The sequence below is a fragment of the Leopardus geoffroyi genome, chromosome E2, assembly GCF_018350155.1.
Source record: "Leopardus geoffroyi isolate Oge1 chromosome E2, O.geoffroyi_Oge1_pat1.0, whole genome shotgun sequence".
NCBI lineage: Eukaryota > Metazoa > Chordata > Mammalia > Carnivora > Felidae > Leopardus > Leopardus geoffroyi.
In genome coordinates, this window is record NC_059335.1 from 13,664,542 (window position 1) to 13,684,927 (window position 20,386).

At 49.3% G+C, this 20,386-nt stretch overlaps 2 protein-coding genes across 8 annotated transcripts in view; both read right to left on the reverse strand.

Annotated features, from left to right (window-relative positions):
* HNRNPUL1 (heterogeneous nuclear ribonucleoprotein U like 1) overlaps positions 1-17,631 on the reverse strand; it is a 37,199-nt gene extending 19,568 nt beyond the window's left edge. The window contains exons 1-7 of one of the 7 annotated variants that reach the window (XM_045442225.1): positions 17,524-17,631; positions 11,915-12,037; positions 9,144-9,300; positions 7,303-7,376; positions 5,677-5,816; positions 3,698-3,797; positions 1,676-1,788 (exon numbers count right to left, since the gene is read on the reverse strand). In XM_045442225.1, the coding sequence (XP_045298181.1) occupies positions 1,676-1,788; positions 3,698-3,797; positions 5,677-5,816; positions 7,303-7,376; positions 9,144-9,300; positions 11,915-12,032 (702 nt within the window). In that variant the 5' untranslated portion in view covers positions 12,033-12,037; positions 17,524-17,631. Of the gene's footprint in view, positions 1-1,675; positions 1,789-3,697; positions 3,798-5,676; positions 5,817-7,302; positions 7,377-9,143; positions 9,301-11,914; positions 12,038-15,561; positions 17,124-17,523 lie in introns of those variants that run through there. The other 6 variants (XM_045442226.1, XM_045442224.1, XM_045442227.1 and 3 more) reach the window with 6 other exon arrangements.
* A 664-nt stretch (positions 17,632-18,295) lies between these two features.
* Positions 18,296-20,386, reverse strand: part of AXL (AXL receptor tyrosine kinase) — a 28,623-nt gene continuing 26,532 nt past the window's right edge. Inside the window, 1 exon segment of the mRNA XM_045442222.1 lies at positions 18,296-20,181. Within this exon segment, the coding sequence (XP_045298178.1) occupies positions 19,830-20,181 (352 nt within the window). The 3' untranslated portion in view covers positions 18,296-19,829.

Consider the following 20,386-nt stretch of genomic DNA (forward strand, 5'->3'; position numbering starts at 1 on the left):
AAAGAGAGCCAAGATTTACTGTTAAATGGGGGGAAAAAAGCAAGGTTTAGAGTAGTTTGTAGCATTTAAACATGGTTAATTTTTGTTTAAGAAAACATGTTTTTTTTTTTTTTTTTTTTTTTATTAAAAAGAGAATGAAGTCACAAAAGATAGAAGACTGGGAAACCGTTTCAAACTTAAAAGGCCTAACAAGAGAATACAATCCATGATCCTCGACTGGATCCTGGACCAGGAACAAAATTGCTGTAAAGGATATTGTTGGGACAACAGACGAAATTTAAGTGTGGACTGTGGAGTAGATAATGGCATTACATCAGCATTAAATTTGACAACCGTACTGTGGTGGATACAGCAGCTTTATTCTTAGGAAATGCACGCTGAAGAGTTAAGGACTGAAGACATAATGCTGGCACCCCACTTTCAAAGGGGTCAGATGCACATCATACACAAATACATGTATATTTGAAAACTGGTCAAAGCAAATCGGCAAATGTTAGAATCTGGGCAAGGCTGAGCTTTCTTAGAGCTTTTGTTTAAGTCAGAAATTTCTCTTAAAGTCACACTGAAGGAAAAAAGAAAGAAAGAGTACATGTGTACACACGAGAGGGAGGAAGGGAGAACAGACTAAGAGGAAGTGCCCGGGGGGCCACCCCAGCTGGTGCCTCACCTGACACACTTTACCACATCTAGAACTCCTACTGAAACACTGTTGAGTGGTATTTACTGTGCACTTACTATGCTCCAAGCATCATTAGGAGTGCTGCTAACAGGTTGGCTTAATGAGCCCACACAGAGTTCTGAAGTAGGTGTAAAGTTCCTTATGGAGAGCACGCTGCCATGCAGGGAGGCCGCTGCCCGGGGCTGTGAGCAGGCGAGCAGGAGCTGGGTCTAGGGAGTCTGGCCTGAGCCGGCAGCACCATCGAGTGTCAGTCACTGTTGTCAGTGGACAGCAGTGTTGGAGAGCAGTGCAGCCAGCCTATCTCTTGTTTTATTTTGCATGCACCCCTGCCCTTCTAGAAGACTGCACTGTAGGAAGCCGGTTCAACCAGCATGAGGTGAAAGGAGAGGTTCTGGGATGAGATGATGCCACAGTGGGGCAAGAGCCAATAGCAAAGGCTATTGAGCAGCAGAGCAAGACAAGAAATCCCTGGGTTTGTTTAGAAAACGTCCCTCTGAGGGGCTCCTGGGTGGCTCAGTCGGTTTAGCATCCAACTTTGGCTCAGGTCACGGTCCATGAGTTTGAGCTCGTGATAGGCTCTGTGCTGACATCTCAGAGCCTGGAGCCTGTTTCTGATTCTGTGTCTCCCTCTCTCTCTCTCTCTCCCTCTCCCCCACTCACACTGTCTCTCAAAAATAAATAAACATTAAAAACATTTTTAGAAAATGTCCCCCTGGTATCTGGGATTGGAGGAAGGCTGTGCACACCTGATGTCCCCAAACCTCTCCAGGGTGCCATCTGACAGCTTCGCGCGAAAGACCAGAGGGGGCGGAATGGCAGAATTTTGCACAAAGTGACAGTCAACGTTCCAGTCTGGTAAAGAAAGACAAAGAGCCATAGCAAAAGAGGCTGGACATGAGGCGGACAATCACCAGAGGTATTCTGGGAACAAAGTCTGCAAGTCCAGCTGACAGGACCGTTTGGTTCTGCCAACCCCCACGGGCTGCCAGCACTTACCGCAAAGCAGCCAATCACATCATTCTCTGCAAACTTGTCTCCATAGTTCTCGAACCGGCTGTTGGTGGACTTCTTCCCAGTGCCTCCGTAGCCATAGGAGAACGGCTCTTCACCTGACGGAAGAAACGGGCAAAGGCAGATTAAACCCGCCATGGTCACTACGTCTGCCACATACTTCTAAAGAAAAAAAAAAGTCAGTTTCATTACTAGTTTCACTAAACAGTTGCTTTTGTGGGGAAAAGTGAGGAAGGTTCTGCTGAAAGGAAGGCCCTCATCATGCAGAACTCTGAGGGCCTGAAGGGTTGAGGGGTGGAATCTGGGAGTGGGAGCTGAACTGAACTGCACAAAGAGAAGGAGAATCTGAAAAGAGGGAGGAGGGAGAGAGGGAGAAGGCAGGCTGTACACAGAGAAGCGACCTTTCAAGTGGCACTCAACATTCAGTCAAGTATCACGAATGGCATCAATTTTTGGTGTCAGCGCGTCTGGGGCAGAAATCAGGAACGGGGCTGGGTTTTGCCTCTGGAGACTGTGAGGTCTAACCGTTAGGAAAGGTGCTGGATCTCCTCAGGCCACAGAACCAGGGGCTGAAGCAGTGTGAGATTCCAAGGGCCCTGCCTGACACCTGGGTTGTACAGAGACCCTTGGCCAGGAAACCAAGGAACATTCTACCAGAAAAGAAGGTGCCAACAGACGTGAATTCTGGGCCCAGCTCTTCTGTACACCAGCTGTTGGCCTTGGACAATTGACCATTCTGGGCTCTGGATCTTTACCTGTACCACCTCCCCACCACTGACATACAAAAACAGAGACAAAGATAAAATAGGAGCCTGAAATAAAGGGTGTGAACATCTATCAAAATGCAACTGTCCACTCCTTTTGACCTAGCATTTCTACTATAAGGATCAGGCTTATGTGAACAATCAGATCATACACGTGGACAACTCAAGAGTTTACCAGCAAAAAATTGCAATCAACTTAACAGATCTACACATCACTTAAGGAAAATTATGCAGTGGTCAGAAAGCTGTACTTATTTAAGGGGCGGTCGGGGTCAGTCGGTCAAGCGTCCAACTCTTGATTTTGGCTCAGGTCATGATCTCATGGTTCATGAGTTTGAGCTCCGAGTCAGGGTCTGTGCCAACAGCGGGGAGCCTACTTGGGATTCTCTCACCCTCTCTCTCTGCACCTGTCCTGCTCGTTCATGCATGCATTCGTGCATTCTCTCTCAAAATAAATAAACATTGTTAAAAAAAAAAAAAAGTTATACCTATCTATAAAAACATGCCCAGCATACACTAAGTAGGAAAAAGAAATCAGGCCACGAAATGGTATGCATAGTGTGACCCAGTTTGAGATATACAAAGAACAAAAGAATTATCCAGAAGACTGTAGATAAAAATGTTAATGTTGGCTGTTATCTCACAAGTTTAGGAGGATTTTCATTTTCCCCAACTTGTGTGGCCTGAATTGTTACAAAGAGCACACATTATTTTCATAATCAGAAGGTTCATATGACCAAAGCAGAAAATCTCAGCATTGGTCATGGAAATCACTCACTTGCGGCCACAATGTCACTGAGGCCTGGAGGCCTGTGAAAATTCAAAACCTCTCAATGAGCAGCCCCTGCCTCTCTGCCAACCAGCCCCAATGCTCTCTGCTTCCCTTTTTACTCTGGGTCTGGCTCTGGACAGAAAACCCCAAACAGAACTTAACAGGGTTTGAGGAACTTATTTTCAGCATGGTTTGAAGACAGAAGACAACTGATCTTTTAAGAAAAGGATCAGCTCTCTAAAGAGAACTTTGGACCATCTCCTAAAAGATGAAGACTAAATTTTTCATAGGAAAGCTAATAGGATTATGGTCCTTCCAGCTGAATCCTGTATGCCTAAAGACTGTGTGCTCCAGCCTAGGCTAGTCGTGTTCTGAGTCCCACGCTGGGAAGAGAAGCTTAGGAAGTTTGAGAATCCAGGAATAGGGACACATTGCTGTACTCTCTGGACTGCTAGGCTGACGTCCCCTTACCCAGCTGGGTGCTGCAGGAGTCCAGGGACCAGCCAATACGGACAACGTGTGGGTCGGGCTCTGTGGAAGGAAGGTGCTTCACGGAGATTTCTTCATTGATCTGGGGACAAAGAATAAGAAGGCTCAGAACTGGTGCCTAGAGGCTTGCAGGTTACAAGGCAACACAAGAGGGAAGAAGCACACAGGCATTAAAAATCAGCAATGGCTTTTGTTGCTGGGGAAAAGGTGTTTAAGTGCTCCGAAAGGCCTGTTGCGCTGAAAGGCTCAGGAAATTACAGGGCCACAGAGATAGGTATTTCAAAAGTACAGTTAGTTTTAAATTTTAACACGCTACAGAGAAAACAGGGACTGTCATATTTAGTGTAGAAGGATAAACTGGCACAGTGTCTTTGGAGGGCAATTTAGCAACCTCTATCAAAACTGCAAATGCAGGGGCGCCTGGGTGGCTCAGTCGGTTGAATATCCAACTCTGGATTCCGGCTCAAGTCATGATCTCACATTTCGTGGGATCGAGCTCCACATTGGGTTCTGTGCTGTCAGAGCAGGGCTGCTTGGGATTCTCTGTCTCCCTTTCCCCGATCCTCCCCACGCTCTCTCTCTCAAAAATAAACTTAAAAAAAAAAAAGGGGAGTGGGTGGGTGGGGACGCTCATCTACTCTATAACGCAGCAATTCAACTTCCAGTTAACCCTACAGATGCAATCAGAGGTGTATGTGTGAACACACGACACACACAGAAGAATATTCAGTGACACTGTTTATGTTAAAGACAACTCCAAAAACCCACCAACAAGACACTGGCCATGTTATGGCACATCCATGTCACAGAACAGATGAAGCGGTCAGAAAGAGTGAAGTAGGGTTGACGTACTGCTATGGAATATGTTGTCCAAAACACAGTATTAAGTAAGAAGCAGAAAGAATAAAAGGTGCCTTCTGATGTAACCTTAGAGGTTAGACTGCCTAACAACCGTATCTATGTTAGTCGGTGGTTTCTGTGAAGTTAACCTATTTTCTTGACTTTCGGATGTACATTTTTCCATCTTGCTGTTCCAAAATCCAGACAGATCTTACAACTGATGTGGGAAGCAAGCACTCTTGTCAGTTTAATCGGCAGCGTTTCTCTATGAGCAGCACATGAAACAGTATGCAACTCACAATCAACAGACTTAGTCAATCAGAAACGAGAACACTGGCCGCTTGCCCTGTTAAAAAACGGGGATAACTGCCTATTTCAGGACGGTATGGTGAGAATTAATGGAGATACCCGTGCAAGGCACTTGGCATGTATCTAGCTTGTGCAAACGGTTCTGCAGATACTAGCGGTCAGTTAAGTTTGGCTACCCAAAGGACACGCAAGAAATCACTAACATGTAAGTTACCTCTGGAGGGTTGGACGGGCACCAGGGGGATCGGAGCCTAACTTCTGCTTTTTTTACCCTACACTCTCCTGTGCCATCTGAATTTCCGTTGACCATGACTGTGTGCTTTTTTCACAAACAGAACCTGACCTGGACTATGGAGAGATGATGGTAGAGGATGGCCTGGTAGGTCCTGGTAGAGGATCAGTCCTGGTGGCAGGACCGAGCTTTGCCCAGCTCTCCTTCTACCCTCTCTAACTGGCAGGGTCCATGTCCACACTTTCTAGCTCATTTTTCTTCCAAACTACTCCTTTTCCCAGTTCGACAAACATGTCATACCTAGTGAGGTTGGCTATATAATACGTGGGTCAAATCTCACTAAGGAAAAATTAGCTCAACAAAGCAATGTACAATTGGCTTGCTTTTCCGATGCGGTGTTTAGCGATGACTTAGTTCTCCTGAGTCCATCATGCTTTTTTTTTGCTTGGACACACAGTCCAATTAAATCTCAATTAAATCTCTTTTGCCATCGTGGCTCTGACCGAAGTGGCCGATGACAGGCTAATTCCAAAGGATGGACCTGGTTTCTGTCCCTGACCCTTCTGTTGCTCCCACTCACCTTCATCTCAAAGCACACACGGCCCCTTCTGACTCCATAGCTGGCACGGGCTCCTGACCACAGGTAGGCAAAGCCTTCAATCGTGAGAGGGTAGCCACTACTCCGGTCTCGGGCCACCTTGAAGTGGAGGTCACAGTTATCTGTAGAGGAAAAAGCCAGGAGTTGGCTGGTGTTTTAAAGGTTCCCAAAAGAGGCACAGGCAAAGATAAGTTCCCTGAGAGTGTTAACCAGGAGTACACAAGCCGACGCATCATGAGGGTAGGTGCACAAGAAGCCAGCCGCACTGCCTAACCATTCTCCTGTTTGGGAGCAAGGCTCCAGACTATGCAAACGGGCCTCTGCACAGGATCAGCGCAGCCATTATGCAGAGGAATTGGGTTCTTCACCTCGCTGGGTTCCAAGGATGGCCGTCAGGGGAACCGCCCCAAATTGTACACAAACGCACTTTATAGGGATGTACATTTGCTAGGGAGAGGATCCATATCCTCATCATGTTCAAGGGATTTAGCATTTTTAAAAAGGTGAATCCCACAGCCGCTCACTTTAACCATTTCCGTGTGCTAGCTCAGTTTGGGCGTCAGACTCCTGCTGCCAACAGCTGCACAAACATCTGACCCGGCTCCTCACTTGCCACCCAGGCACCGCTGTGCAGGTTCACCACAGGCTCCCACCTCCTCTGCGGACCTTGGACTCTCCTGCTGTAGCTCTGACTCTTCCCACTCTTCAAGGAGCTGGTCAGGACTCTAAGAAAGTCTTTCCTGACCACCCCATCCAGCAGGCTGGCTCTTTTCCCTCAAGGCTGAGAGTCATAGCCTGTACATTCCCCATCTGATCAGTTGCTGCTTCACTGATCACTGCCACCCAATATTAAAAAAAAAAAAAGTTTAGCTTTACTCTAGGTACACGGTCTTTGAGATCCTGTGATAGACAGGACTGTGTACAAGATATCTTTCTCTCTTCCAAAGTATGTAGGCGCTGCTCTAGAAGCACAAGCTGAGTAGAGAAATACGTGACTTGCTGTGAAGTTTCTGCTCTGCTGAAAAGTACAGTGTTCTCAGACCTGATCGACTTCTTCCTGAAGTCAGATTTGCAGGTTCTACCACTGAGATCCAGTCTGAGGAGGGGCAGGACCTCTATCATCGTCATCCCTCGGGTTCAGATGCAGTTTAGGGGAAGCCACTTATCCAGCGGAAAGAAACTGGAGGACAGACAGCGAGGCGGGCCAGGTTAAGCCTCAGAGGACAAGGTGGCATTGGTTTCACCAGGAACGTGAGCAGCTGATGGAAACTGGGGAACTGGTTGTCAAAGAGTTAAGTTTCCCCAGGTGCACTCAGGTTCCCTTCCTGGTTAGACGACAAGCCCCTGGGCGTTCAGGGTTTTCCAGATTGCCCCTGCACCCATTCTGGTGAGTGTCACTGAAAATCCTCTGAGGTATTAGGGCAGCATTATGCCTCCCTGAAGAGAAGATCAGAGAAACAGAATGATCCTGCCCAGGATCCCAGCTAGAGCTGGGAGGAGGTCTTCGGTCTCTGAACCAGCAACCTCACTCGAGAGCCCGGTTTCTCATATCCGGCTTTCCCAATACTGATTGGAGAGTAGAATCAGATGGGCACCCCAAGGACTCACATGTGTCGATGGCAACAAGGGTGTCATCAAAGTCATCTTCATCCTCTTCAGCAGGAGGCTGAGGAGAGCGGCCCCTGTGTCAGAAAAAGGGGTTAAGTCACATGAGAACAGCTGGATGAGCACGGAGGAAGGGAAATGAAGGTTCTGTTGGAATTGACAAGTGGCCTCCAGACTGCTTCCTGGATTTTGATTTCTTCTCACAGAGGTTAGCAAAACAACTGTGCAACCCTACATCCTTGCAACGACAGCAAGGACTGTGAACTCCTAGGGTGAGGATGGAGACTAGAGAGGGCACACTCTGCTCCAGAGGGCCAGCCTGTTCAAAGACAACTCCTCTCTCACACCCCGAGATTCTGACCCATGCCCTGTGCATGTTGGGAGCTGCCTCCATGATGGACTCTTAGCGATGGGTGGCACAGTAGCCCAGAAGGGGCTGGGCCGGGGAGGGGGAATGTGCAAAGGCTCAGATAAAACCCAGTAATCACAATCTGCCCACATCTTCCTAAGACTCCACATCTGCAAGTATTTGAAATGACCCATTTTTTCAGTCTCTTTCCGTCAAGCGTCCTAAATTATGAATAAGACTCATCTCCTACCAAATCACTAAAAAGGGACTAATGTTAAAATACTGCTGGCTTCCAACTTACAGGAATAAAGGAAAGGCACAGAAGGATGGGGTCTAATGCCCAGGGTCCTGTCTGGAACAGTCTGGACCTTGTCGACCATGTGCCCAGATCAGGTACCCCTGGCCCATCTGGGAGGCTTCCCTCTGGTGGAATGCCCTTCTGGCCCTGCCAGTCGAGGGCTAAGGCAGAGCCCTGTACAAAGAAGGACCTCATCACACAGTAAGTTCATCCGAGAAAGCTTTCCCTGCCAGCCTCGAATCAGAGCAAGTATTTTTCCTCTGTTCCCCACAGGCAAGTACCCTAGGGCTCTGCTCAGTAGGAGGCATTGGGAGAAACTTGTAGGAGGTAGTTTCACATCCTAGCTTTGGTTGAAGCCAAGAGACCCAGACCCTGTCTTAGAGGGTCACAAGGCAGTGAGGGGATAGAATCCACCAGGTGGGAAATAAAATGTGTCAGATGACCAGTCCAGACAAGTAGAGAAGTAATGGTCATTCCTAGTTTGCGTGACCAGAAAAGTCTTCATGCAAAAACTGAAGGGAGGGTGGGAGTGGGGGTGGGGGAACTGGGGCTGGGGCAAAGGGATAGGAAGGGCTTGTCAGGAAAGGAAAATAACCAGGGCAGAGAGGACACTCCCTCCTCTGACCTCCTGACACACACCGTGACTACTGGTCTCACTAGGTTGTGGCTTACTCATGTGTCTGTCTCAGGCCCTATATTGGGATCAAAAGAAGGCAAAACCCACTGTCCAAACAAATCATCTCTGTGTCCCCAGTGTCCAGCCCAAGGGTAGGTACCTTGTGAGAGCAGCGGGAGTGTGACAATAGATAAATGAGTGGATAGATGGAAGGATGTGTTTGGGAAAAGGGTCAGGAAATAAATCTTTTCCCCATCAAGGGATACTGAGCAGCCATTGAGAATAGGACACTGTGCAGGATGACGGGGCAGTGAGGCAAAGGACTGAAAAGGCAAGCTGGCATCTCACATGTGAAAGGCCAAGTATTTGGACTTTACCCTGTAGGTAATGAGAAGGGAGGAGCTGAGGAAGGAGCAAAAGTTTAGTAAAGCTGAATCTGGCAGTGAGGGCAGGGAGAACTGAGCAAACGTGTGAGGGCAGGTTGCTCTGCCCCCTTGGTTAATACAAAGGTCCCAGTGGGCACCAGGCTACAGACACAGAGACCTACTGGAAGAAGGGGGACTATCGCCTCACACACCCACCTCCTATCCTCTCGGTGCTCGAAGTACCCCCGTCCCCGGTTTTCTTCATAAGGCCTCTTGCGACTCTGGAATTGTTGTCTATCTGGTTTGAGTTGAGATGCTTCGGGTGGGAGGAAGCTGGTGGGTGCTTCTTGCTTCATCTCTGTCTTCATTTCTACTGTCAGGACAAAGCCAGGTGGTCAAGACACTTGGAAACTCCTTAGCTATCACTTTTCTGGTTCCTTTACCTCAGGAGATGTTGGCGGGATCCTGACTACACTCATGATGGGCTGGGCACAGGCAGCTTGCTGGGTTCAACGGAAACCTACCAGGGAGCCAAGAAGGCTGCACTGGAGAACAGGACCAGGGCAGAGGGAAGTCGGGGATGGTCAGCGAGGCACATCTGCACTGGCAGTTGATGGGGTGACAAATGTCAGCCAGATAACTCTCAGGCTTCATGTGGGAGAGGGGACTTCAGCACTGAATAAAGACCAGCTCTCTTAATAAGGTCCACCCAAAAGTGAATAGCTGCCTTAGGCTACTTTGCCAAAGGCCTCAGGAAAGTTGGCAGCTACCTTGGTCCGCAATGAGTGGGAGAGCCCTAGAGAGTTTCTAACATGGAGGCACCTGGGTGGCTCAGTCGGCTGAGCGTTCGACTTTTAATTTCTGCTCAGGTCACGATCCCAGCATCGTGGGATCAAGCCCTGCATCAGGGTATACGCTGGGCATGGGGCCTGCTTAGGATTCTTTCTTTTCTTCTGCCCCTCTCCCTGGGTCATACTCTTTCTCTCTCTAGAAAAAATAAAGAAAATTTCTAAGATCCCTTTAAACTTTGAGATCCCACGATCCAACCTTCTCTAATTATTCCTCCCAGAGAATCTCTCTACCTCATTTCTTACCACGCGTCGTCTGTCTGGAAAAGGAGGTGGGAAGGTCAATTCAACAGGACACTGTGGGCCCACAGCTAACTCCACTGGCTTCAGTCACTCTACCATAAAGCCCAGAATCATTCCAGAAGCGAGGGTCTGACCTTAAGCCAGCCTATAGGTGTGATGGCCTTATTAAGTCACACCACAAATAGAAATCCTGACTTTCTATTTGTGGTGTGACTTAATAATCCAAGCACCTAACAGAGAGCAAACTGTGGAACCAGCATCTATGCTGACACTGTGGATCACTCACATCTCCTCATTTCAGCACTCAAGCCAAGACCACCTAGGATCCTTAGCCGTGGCGTAGAGAGAAGGCTTCTGGGCACCCACGGCAGGGACTGTGCTCCCCGATCTGGAGAGCCTCCATGCTTCCCAGCAGAGCTGAGCTCGCAGGAGGTCCCGATAAATGTCTGTTGTGGGGGTCCCTAGATGGCTTAGGTCATGATCTTGCAGTTCATGAGTTCAAGTCCCTCATCGGGCTCTACACTGACAGTGTGGAGCCTGCTTGGGATTCTCTGTCTCTCCCTCTTCTCTGCCCCTCCCCCTCTTGCAATCTTGATCTCTCTCTCAAAAATACATAAACAAACATTAAAAAAAAAAAAGTCTGTTGGTAACAGCACAGAAATGACTCTCCTTGGGCCAAATGATCCCACAGGTTTGACAGAGCCTGACACAAATCTGCAGTTTAACCTACATTGAAAGTAAAATCCTCAGCCACCCACAAGAAATGTCTGGGGATTTCACTTTGTGGATGAACCAGAATGGAATTAGATAGAATCAACTACATAGAATCAACTTCACTAAATACAGACACTAGGGCTGTAACACAGTGACAGGAACACAAGACTGGGAGGCAGTTCTGGCTCCATCATTACTCAACAGTGGGACCCTGCTTTCTACATGGTAGGACACAATTGGTTGGGAATGCTGCTTATTAACCAACAGCAGTGGCCCAGGCACCAGTTTCCTGGGTGCTAACCCCAGCTCTGCCATCAGATAAGCCACCTCCTCAGTCTGTAAAATGGGAGCAGAGAGCTGGGTTGCATCTGTGTTTCCCAAACTGACACTGCAAGAAACTTTGTTCGGCAAAGACATATTTATTCACATATTTGGGAAACCCTGGGTTTAAACAATGTGACACAGGTTTTTTTTTCAGTCCAGGACTTCTCAGAGCCTTTAATGCTCCCAGAGGTGGTATAGCACGTGCTGCATTTCCAGGTATGTTTTAGCCAAGGAACCCTTCCCTGGGAAGTCCCTAATGACATCTTCTGGAACAATATTCTTCAGAATGCAGAAACTACTAAATACTAAACTAGATTTAGAAAGTCCTTGCTAGATGGGGCACCTGGGTGGCTCAGTCGGTTAAGCATCCAACTTTGGCTCAGGTCATGATCTCATGGTTGGTGAGTTTGAGCCTTACATCTGCTCTCTGCTGTCAGCACAGAGCCCACTTTGGATCCTCTGTCTCCCTCTTTCTCTGCCCCTCCCCCGCTCACGTTCTCTCACTCTCTCCCCCTCAGAAATGAATAAACATTAAAAAATAAAAATAAAAAGTCCTTGCTGGATTCTACATTCTAAGATCTTAAATAAGACTCAAGTACTGTCCTCTGAGTCTAAACTCTCCAGGGTGTTGATACTAACATCTGAAAACAGATACCATGAAGACTCCCCTCTTTCAACACCCGGGAGCAGGATTAAGTTCTCTCCTTCAAAAGAACCTTTCCAGAGTGACAGAGCCCAAATGGACCATCCAAGAGGAAGATGCAAAATCTCTCTGGGAAGACGGCTCTAGGCAGAGGGTAAAGGCCACATACAGATTCTAGTTCCTTCCAAAGAGATGTACAACGTGTACTTTCCCACCTGGGCGATAGGCCTGCTGCTGCTCCATTTCCAGAGGTCTCCTCTCGTAGCCAGACTCGTTCTCTTGCTTGATGACCTGGCTTTCATAGAATTGGTTTTGCCTGGTAATATTGTCCATGACATCTTAAAACAAGAAATGGCTAGTTAGAAAGGTGCTTCTTGGGACCAGAGGTGGGTTTTTGGTGCTACACAATGTCATTCTCAGTGGGGACAGTCTGCCAAAGGCTAAAAGGTGTGACAGCCCCTTCAGATGGAACCTATCTGGGCAGTCAGCAGCCTCAACTGCCTAAGGACGTGCCCTCTTGTCCCTCAAATGATTGGCGATACATCTGTGACTGGGTTGTACAGAATCCCAACAAACAAAACCAACTGAGGCAGAACCGCTCTGGTTAAAGTGAGAAGATGGGAGGGTCAGAGAAAGTACCCAGCTTGACCTCACTCCCTAAGTCCCCACTCAAAGGCTGTGACAACTCTATTGGCAGCTGGGACTCCATGCAGCACAGTTTAAAAACCACCAGTCTAGCTGTCTTATGACGTGGTATGATGTGTAGGGAGCTGGCTTCAGGGCACGACCTTAAAAACTACTCAGGGCGCAAATCAGCCTGCTGCCCAGCGCAACTCACTGCACAGCCAACCCTCTTCAAGAATCTCTTCCACCCCACCATAGCTGCAAAGATAAAGAGTAACCATCCCAATTGACAGGGAAATGGGGGGTGGCGGAGGAACAGTTAGGAAAACAGGACTTATGATAATAGTGGCCTTTAGACTCATTAGGGAGAAGTCATGAAATATATGGAGCTAGGTGGGAAGGGTTTCGAGAAGGTGTCTCATGGAATCAGACTAAGAACAGAAGCTTATTCTTATTATAAGAATATTATTAACTATTTGTGGAATGCACACTACATACCAGACCCTGGGTATAGCTTAGAATAAGCTTGCCTCACTGAAGCCTTCAGTTTTGTGAATAGGACATACATTGAACAAATACTTAAACACAAAAAGCAAATTCTAATTGCATTCAGGTTTACCAAGAAGTACCAGGAGTTAAGACAGGAACCCAGAAAGTAACAGAGAAGCCATTCCTGGGGTTGTTACAACATGTGAAAGTTCAGAGGTGAGACTAGAACCAGAGTAGCAAACCCAAGAAGAACCTTGCAGCCAAACCCAGAGAGAAGTCTGGAAACCTAGGACGAGCAGCAAGCAGGTTCTCTACCCCAGTGGCAAGCTCTGCTAGGTGCCTCTAGGGCCCTACTGGTAGCTGTGCCAGGACCGGCAGAACCACAGGGAAGGAGAGACTATTCTGCCACTTGCTAACTGATTGGATCCTTTCTCAGAGGACAAATACATCTGGGCACAAACCAGGTGCAGCCCAAAGGGAGGAAAGTAACAGATCACGTGATCTGCCACAGCTCTGTTTACCAGAGCCTGAAGGAAAGGATGCAGTGGGGCATGAAAGGGGCTCAGAGGATTTTGTTGTAGGGCTTACAGGAAAAAGGAAGAAATAGATTATCTCCTTAATTGGAACACAGGGAGTGCCTTTCAAACTATTCGGTTTCTTCTGGGCTCCAAGCACAGTACTCTTCTTCCTACAAATACTCACATCTCTCTTTTCAAATATCTCTCCTGTGCCCACAAAGGCAGCCTCACCCCGGATGATTCTGGGGTCCTTCTCCACCCTTAAAACATCCACCTCCTATTGACATGCAAGCCCAGTGCTAAGCCTCCTACACATGTGACCTCATTCATAACAATCCTGGGGGGCATATTATTATCCCTGTTGTGCACGCAAGAAAACCAGGGCTCGCAGAGGTGAACTGACTTGCCCAAGTCATAGACACACCTTTGGAACAAAGTCTGTCCAGAGTCTAGCCGTCCCTCTTCGAGACACCTCTGGCCACTGGCCCTTCCTCCTAGGCATTCCTGCAGCATCTCTCCTGCCCTAGACATGCACTCCTCCTTCCCTCACAGGTCTCTGCAAAGGAAGTATTCTTCCCGGCATGTGGGTCCCGGACAATCACTAGGCTGCTCTCACTGCTAATTTATACTCAGGTCGCCCCCCTCCAGGACATCACATCTCTCACCAATAAGTCAGTAAGTACCCAATGCCAACCCAGTTTCTTGTCTCTTCCCTCACCCTCTTGCTCTCCTCACTTGGCTAACCTCATGGCACCCTCTTTTCAGAGAAATACCACGAATGCTGTATGCCGGAGTCCTTTCTACTTACTCCTTAACTTCTCCAATCACCACTCCCCTGTCCTGCTAGAAAACCACGTTTTTCTAACTCCACATTTCCTACCTTCCATACTAGGGTCTTCTCTCTTCAGACAATCGCAGATCTACCCTGCCCCTCTTGTTCTGAGCCATACTTTCTGGCTCACGCAGTGGTTCCTTACTACACCCTGAGATCCCCCCATTCCCTGGGCACACAAATAACTTTCTGAGGACCAAGGAGCCCTCTCGTGGAGACACTCAGTCTCAGAAACACTACCCCCACTCCATCCTGAGACCTCTAGCCAAGTCAATAGGTTTTCTTTCTCTTTCCATTCTATACCCTCCCCTCTCCCACATATGCTAGACCACATGTACACTCCTGTCCTGGACAGAAGGATCCTCTATCCCCCAGATACTTCACTGACTTCAAACTCCATCAACTTGCTATCAGCCGCACCCCACCCCTAGCTACTTTTCTGTTCTTCAAACAATCCATACTGTTAATCCAAGACGACTCAGCAGTAGGCGCTGAATTACCTGTTCCCAGAATCCACCCAGCTCAAGATCTCTAGGTTCCTTGTCCAGCGAGGCATCCTTCCCTCCCTTGCCTGCCCCCAGACATGGGGGTTTGCTTCTACCTCCTCTGGAAGCCAATCAGAAGATCCCCAGGTATCCTAGTACCAAATGCCCAAGTTGGCCCTGACTCAAGGTTGGCCTTCCAGCCCTGGATCTCAGAGTCCCCCAGGCCATCCTTAGACAGATGGGGGTCCCCCACAGTCCAATCACATGGTAGTCTCCCACATCCCCTAAATGCCCACTAGCCAAATACCAGAACACCCAGTCAATCAGATTTTCCCCTGGCCAGACACCAGCACCTCCACCTCACTAACCCATCCCAGTATCAAATATGAGAACTCCCCATACCCCACCCAGCACCAAACTCCAAGATCCTCTATTCTTAAAACTCTTCCAGCCCTAAAAACACGGCTCCCGACATCCAGCCCACACGCTGGGCTAGCACAGCCCCAAAGCCCCCCCCCCCCCCCCCCCCCCGGCTCCAAACCCTAATATCGTCATTTCCAAGACCCTCCTCGGCCCCCGGTTAGCAAACCTCTTGTTCTTCCGACTCTCTTCGGCTCCAGAAACCACGGCTTCCGGTCTCCGAGCCCCAGACTCCGGAATCCTCTACACCCCCGGGACCTTCCTCATCTCCGAAACCAAGAGCCCCCACTCCAGTAGCTCTCCTGCACCGAAAGCCAGGGTCCACCCTCCAGTCGTCCCGAGGCCCTGGGCCCTAGATCCTTTTCAGCGGCAGGTAGCAGGATCCCCCAATCCTCAGACCATCTCCCCGACCTCAGGCGCCGGACTCCCGCGTCCCACAGCCCTTCCTCGGCCCGGACTCCGGGCTCCCCGACCCCCGCCCCGCGCACTCTCACAATGTCCGTCCGGCCCCGAGTAGCCGCCAGGCTCCGCGTGCGGCTGCAGCCCGGACGGCGGTGGCTGCGCGGTCCCCTCCAGCTCGGAGCCCCCCTCGGTCTCGACCTCCTCGTTGTTGTGCCCGGGTCGCCCCGGCTCGTCGTCGGCCTCGAGCTCCCGCTCGTCGTCGGGCTCCTCGGCCTCCAGCGCCGCCTGCAGCCGCTCAGCAAGCTCGGCCTTGAGGCCGCGAGTGTCCAGGCCGCGGCGCTGCAGCTCCTCGCGAAGTTCGTTCACCTTCAGACGGCGCACATCCATGGCCCGGGCCCCCGGGGCGGCCCCCGAGCCCGGCCCGGCCTCCCAGGGCTCTGTCCCCCTTAAACCTTTCCTGTCAGGAGGCGAAGGGGGAAAAGGGGGGGGGCCCGCTCCAATGGCGGCGGCGGCTCAAAATGGCCGCCGCCGCCACCTCCCCCTCCTCCGTGTCCCCATGCGATGCAACACGGGTGCCAATTGGCCACCGCGTGGAGGCAACGGGCGCGGGCCGGGAGACTCAGCCAATCAGAGCGCGGCTTTCAAAAGAACGGCAATGAAAGGGCCCCGTAGCACCCGGGGAGGAAGCGTTGGCCTACGTCGCTGCCGCCGCCGGAGCGGAGGGCGGGAAAAGGCGGGAGGCGGAGCACGCGGTGATTGGGTGGCCCCCGCGCGCCCGCTCCCGTAGGGTCAAATGAAGAAAAGGGAGTAAGGACTTGGCCCAATCAGCGATGGGATCTCAGAATGAACCTCCCTGCCCACCCCCCCACCCCCCGCCACTCACACATACACACTCTCGGCCTTTCCTGCGCGGTCCTTTCATCAAACTGGTGTCTCCTGTAACACATACCCTGATTGGCCTAGATCTCCCGCCCCTAGAGGAGTACAAGCGGATAAAAGCACTAGAACCAATCAAATGGAGGGTCGGCCGACCAACTCCCCCCTCTTCCTCCTTTCACGTTTGCCTTTAAGAAACCGGAAAGATGAATTCACGAAGGACCTGCCCCTTGCCGTTAGGGCGGTTTCAAAACAATCTGTCCACCAATTGCAATCATCGTTTTAACTCACTAAAGCTAGTACAGTTGGATAGCTTTAGGAAAAGCCAACCAGATTGGCTGTTCTTTGGCGGACGGCCTCACAAATGTCGCTGAAGAGGGAGGCTGAGGAGATAGAGATTAAGTAGATAAATTATCCTTAATCTGGAAGAAACTCAATTGACTACGAAAAGCAATCTTTTGACTTCAGAGAGTACCGGAGTTTTGAAAATAGAGGCTAGACCAACAACGGGAAAAATGTTGTAAAGGAAATCGCACCCTCTTCCCTTTTGATAGTTCATCTCAAGGGGCGCCTCTTTCCACGATCATAGATTCGCTGCAGTCTTTCTCTATGGTTGGTATCTTACGTGGAATGGGCGCTCTGCACGCGACCATAGAGACTTCCCCACCTCCGAAAGTTCTCGGGTCTGTACCCCAAATCTTCTGAGCTGCTGTTCAGTAGTTCTGGCTGTTTGGCGTCTGTACTGACAAGCTCGAACACATAGGTCCGTAGTTCAGCCTCACGCTACAAATGCAAACGCCACAGTTTCACAATGTCTACTGCTGCACCACCTGTCGCCTCTAACTCAAAAGACACAAAACTTCCGTGAAATACACAATCGTGCTACACAATGCAAACGCCCGCTGCCCACCGAGCCATACCACAAGCCCACAAAAACCACACACCACCACCACCTCTACTTAGACAAAAGCACACACAACACAGATAAACAAATGGCCGTGAGTCAGATCAGATACATCCGTAAAGGGGATAATACACCAAACTGCAGTGTAGATGTGGCCACTAAGGTCCACACAGGCAGGAGGCATCAAATGATAAAGACACGGGACAGTTACACTACAAGCTGACAAGGCAACCTCGACACACAGCACCCACTCAGAAACGGGGCAGACACTCACGTGGGCCCGGAGGTTCCAGTCCAGACACCCCGCCCCTCGCCCACGTCCGACTTCCTCTCTCCTCCCAGCTTCCCACAATGATTTGTTCTGAAAAAGTTTGTGGCCCGGATTGAACTGTCCTCGGGTTCTCAGGAGCTGCCACCGGGGGGCGTCCGGGCGCTGCCAAGGGTTTCTTCATCTGCTGCCCGATAGACCCAGGAACGTGGGCATGCAAAGCACAGGGTGTTTGTCTTGGCAGCAATCCCTTTGTGCGCCCTCGCTGATCGGAGGTGTTCTGTGCCTGTGTTTCTATGTGAACCTGAACGTTTGAGTCTGTGAGTACCTGTTGTACTCTCTAGGTATTTGTGCCACTTTATTTATTCTGTAATCTGTTAGTCTAGTTTCTTCCTATTCCTGGTGAGTATCTGCCTTGCATATGTTTGCAAATATGTTTGTTATCTGTGTAATTTTGTATGTCTGTTACTCTGTGCGTCTGAATTTCAGTGTCTCTATTTGTGGCAAGGTATGCCTGAGTATGTCCTAATGGGTCTGTTACTTTGGGGTGAGGAGAAGAGTCTCTTTGTGACAGGAGTATCCACGCACCTCTTCCTCACTAGGAAGGAGAGTCGGCATTTCTTTGTATGTCTTTTTGCCTATGCATATGCTCATTTCTACCCTCTTGATAAAGGGAGAACTTCTAGACCACCAAGCTCTTCTTTTTACTGATGGGGAAACTGAGTGGCCAGGGAGAGGGGCCACATGACAGCTGAGTGGAAACAAGAGGAGACAGAAGTGTGGTTATAAAGTTTTATGTGATCTGAGCCCCTCTGGAGGCACCAGAGTCCACACCTCTGTACAGGAGGCTTGAGGGATTGGCTCAGGGGGGCAGCATGGCCCAAAAGGAGGGAAATTGTCTCCTGGGGAAAGGAGGCATCCCTAATGCATTGCACAGGCTTGAGGGGAGGCATGCCCCCACATGAGGGGAGGAGGAAGCAGAGGTGGCTAAGAAAGGGAGAGTCGCACAGAAGAATACTGTAAGATTAGAATCTTGGAATCATACCTTGGAATTCTAGACCAGTACACCTTTAGAATCTTTGAACTTTTGAATCTTACAACTACAACGTTTGAATCTTAGAACTACAGTGCCTAGGAACTTAAGATTTAGAACTGTGGATTCTTGGACCCTCAACTAAAACCCTAGAAAGGTGGAATGCAGCATTGAACCTAAAGGTATCCAACATTAGAAATGATTAAAACTTTGGTATCTAGCTAGTCACAACTAACTGTAGAGTTTTATACCTTAGTGCTGAGGGTCCAGAATCTTGGACCAATAAATAGACTCTAGAGTACCTTGGAACATAGAACAGAACAACATTAGAATCTTTGAGTTTAATAATCTAGAATCTTGAAGCATATGGTCTAGAATCTTAGACACAGAGAATCTAGGTTCTTAGACTAAGTCTTAGAACATCACATCTTAGAACATTAGACCTTTTTGAACCTCCATCTTTAGACTCTTAGCACTTTTGAATTGCGCATTTTAACCTTAGATATTTAGGATCCAGAATCTCATAAGAGTTTCAAGGATCATGAAGCCTTAAAACTTATAATTAACCGTTATTAGAAGCTTTGAACTTGAGAAGATAAAATCTGGAAGCCTTATGATGTAGAGTCTGATAAGCCAGAGAATTTACGGTCTAGGAGGCTTAGAACATCAGATTTTAGAACATTAGGCCTTAGAACCTCCAGGTCTAGAATTGTAGAATCTAGAATCTTATACCCTAAGAATTCAGAACCCTAGAAAAATAAAATCTAGGATCACAGAACCTTGGATCCTAGAACTAGAATCTTAGAGCTTAGAACCCACAATCTTGTGGGCTTTATGAAGAATCCTAGAACCAGAAAAATCTAGAGCCATGGGCTCTCAGAGCCTTAGAATATAGACCTTGCAACTTCCATGTCTAGAACCTTAGCACTTTAGAATTAGAGACTTTGGGATTTTAGGTCCTTAGAGCCAAAGACTAATAGCATCTTTGAAAACTAGAACCTTTGAATCTAGACTCTTTAAACCTTAGAATCTAGAATCATGGAATGTCAGACCTGGAAGGATCCTTAGGGATTGCAGTACAACCCCTTCCTTTTACACATGGGGACTCTAAGGCATGGAAAAAGGAGAGGATCTGTCTGGGATGGAAATGGAATAGGTAGGAAGAGAAGGCTGTAGTTTGGGGTGAGGCCTGGAATGGAGAAATAGTTGATAGGGTAGGCTCCCCCAGTGGCAGTGCCTAGCTTGGGTCCTGAGAGGGAGTCCCAGGTAGAGGGTTGTCTTAGGCTCCATCCTCCTGCCCTGGGGGAGCTGGGGAGCTCCTTTCCGTGGGCAGAGTAGGGCCGGGGGCGGTAGAAGGGCAGAGGACATAGCGTCCAGCAGGATGGACCTCAGCCGCGGTGAGGCAACTGCAAGAATCCTTAGGGTCAGGCTGGGTTAGGGGGTCAGCTCCTCCAGCAGCTCCAAGTGGTTCAGGATGCCCCCCACCCTCATCCATGTTGACATAGAGGATCTCGTCGGGCTCCTGGGCAGGGGGCAGGGCCTTCAGGGTGTTCTCCAGATCCTCCCGAAGTTCTGAGAAGCTCGGCCGGTCCCGGGGGTTTAGCTCCCAGCACCGGGACATCAGGGCATACCTAGGGCAGCAAAGTGAAGGGTGGGAGACTGAGCAGGCACTCAGAAGGAGGGCGTTCTGGGAGTTTGGGGTATTTCACGGGACTGGAAGGAACCATAGCAGTTTGGGGGCTTCTATAGGGGATTTGGGAACTCTCAAGAGTTTCTGAGGGGAGTCCTAGGACACTCAGGAGCTGAAAAGGGTCTTGGGGAACCTCTCTGAGTATC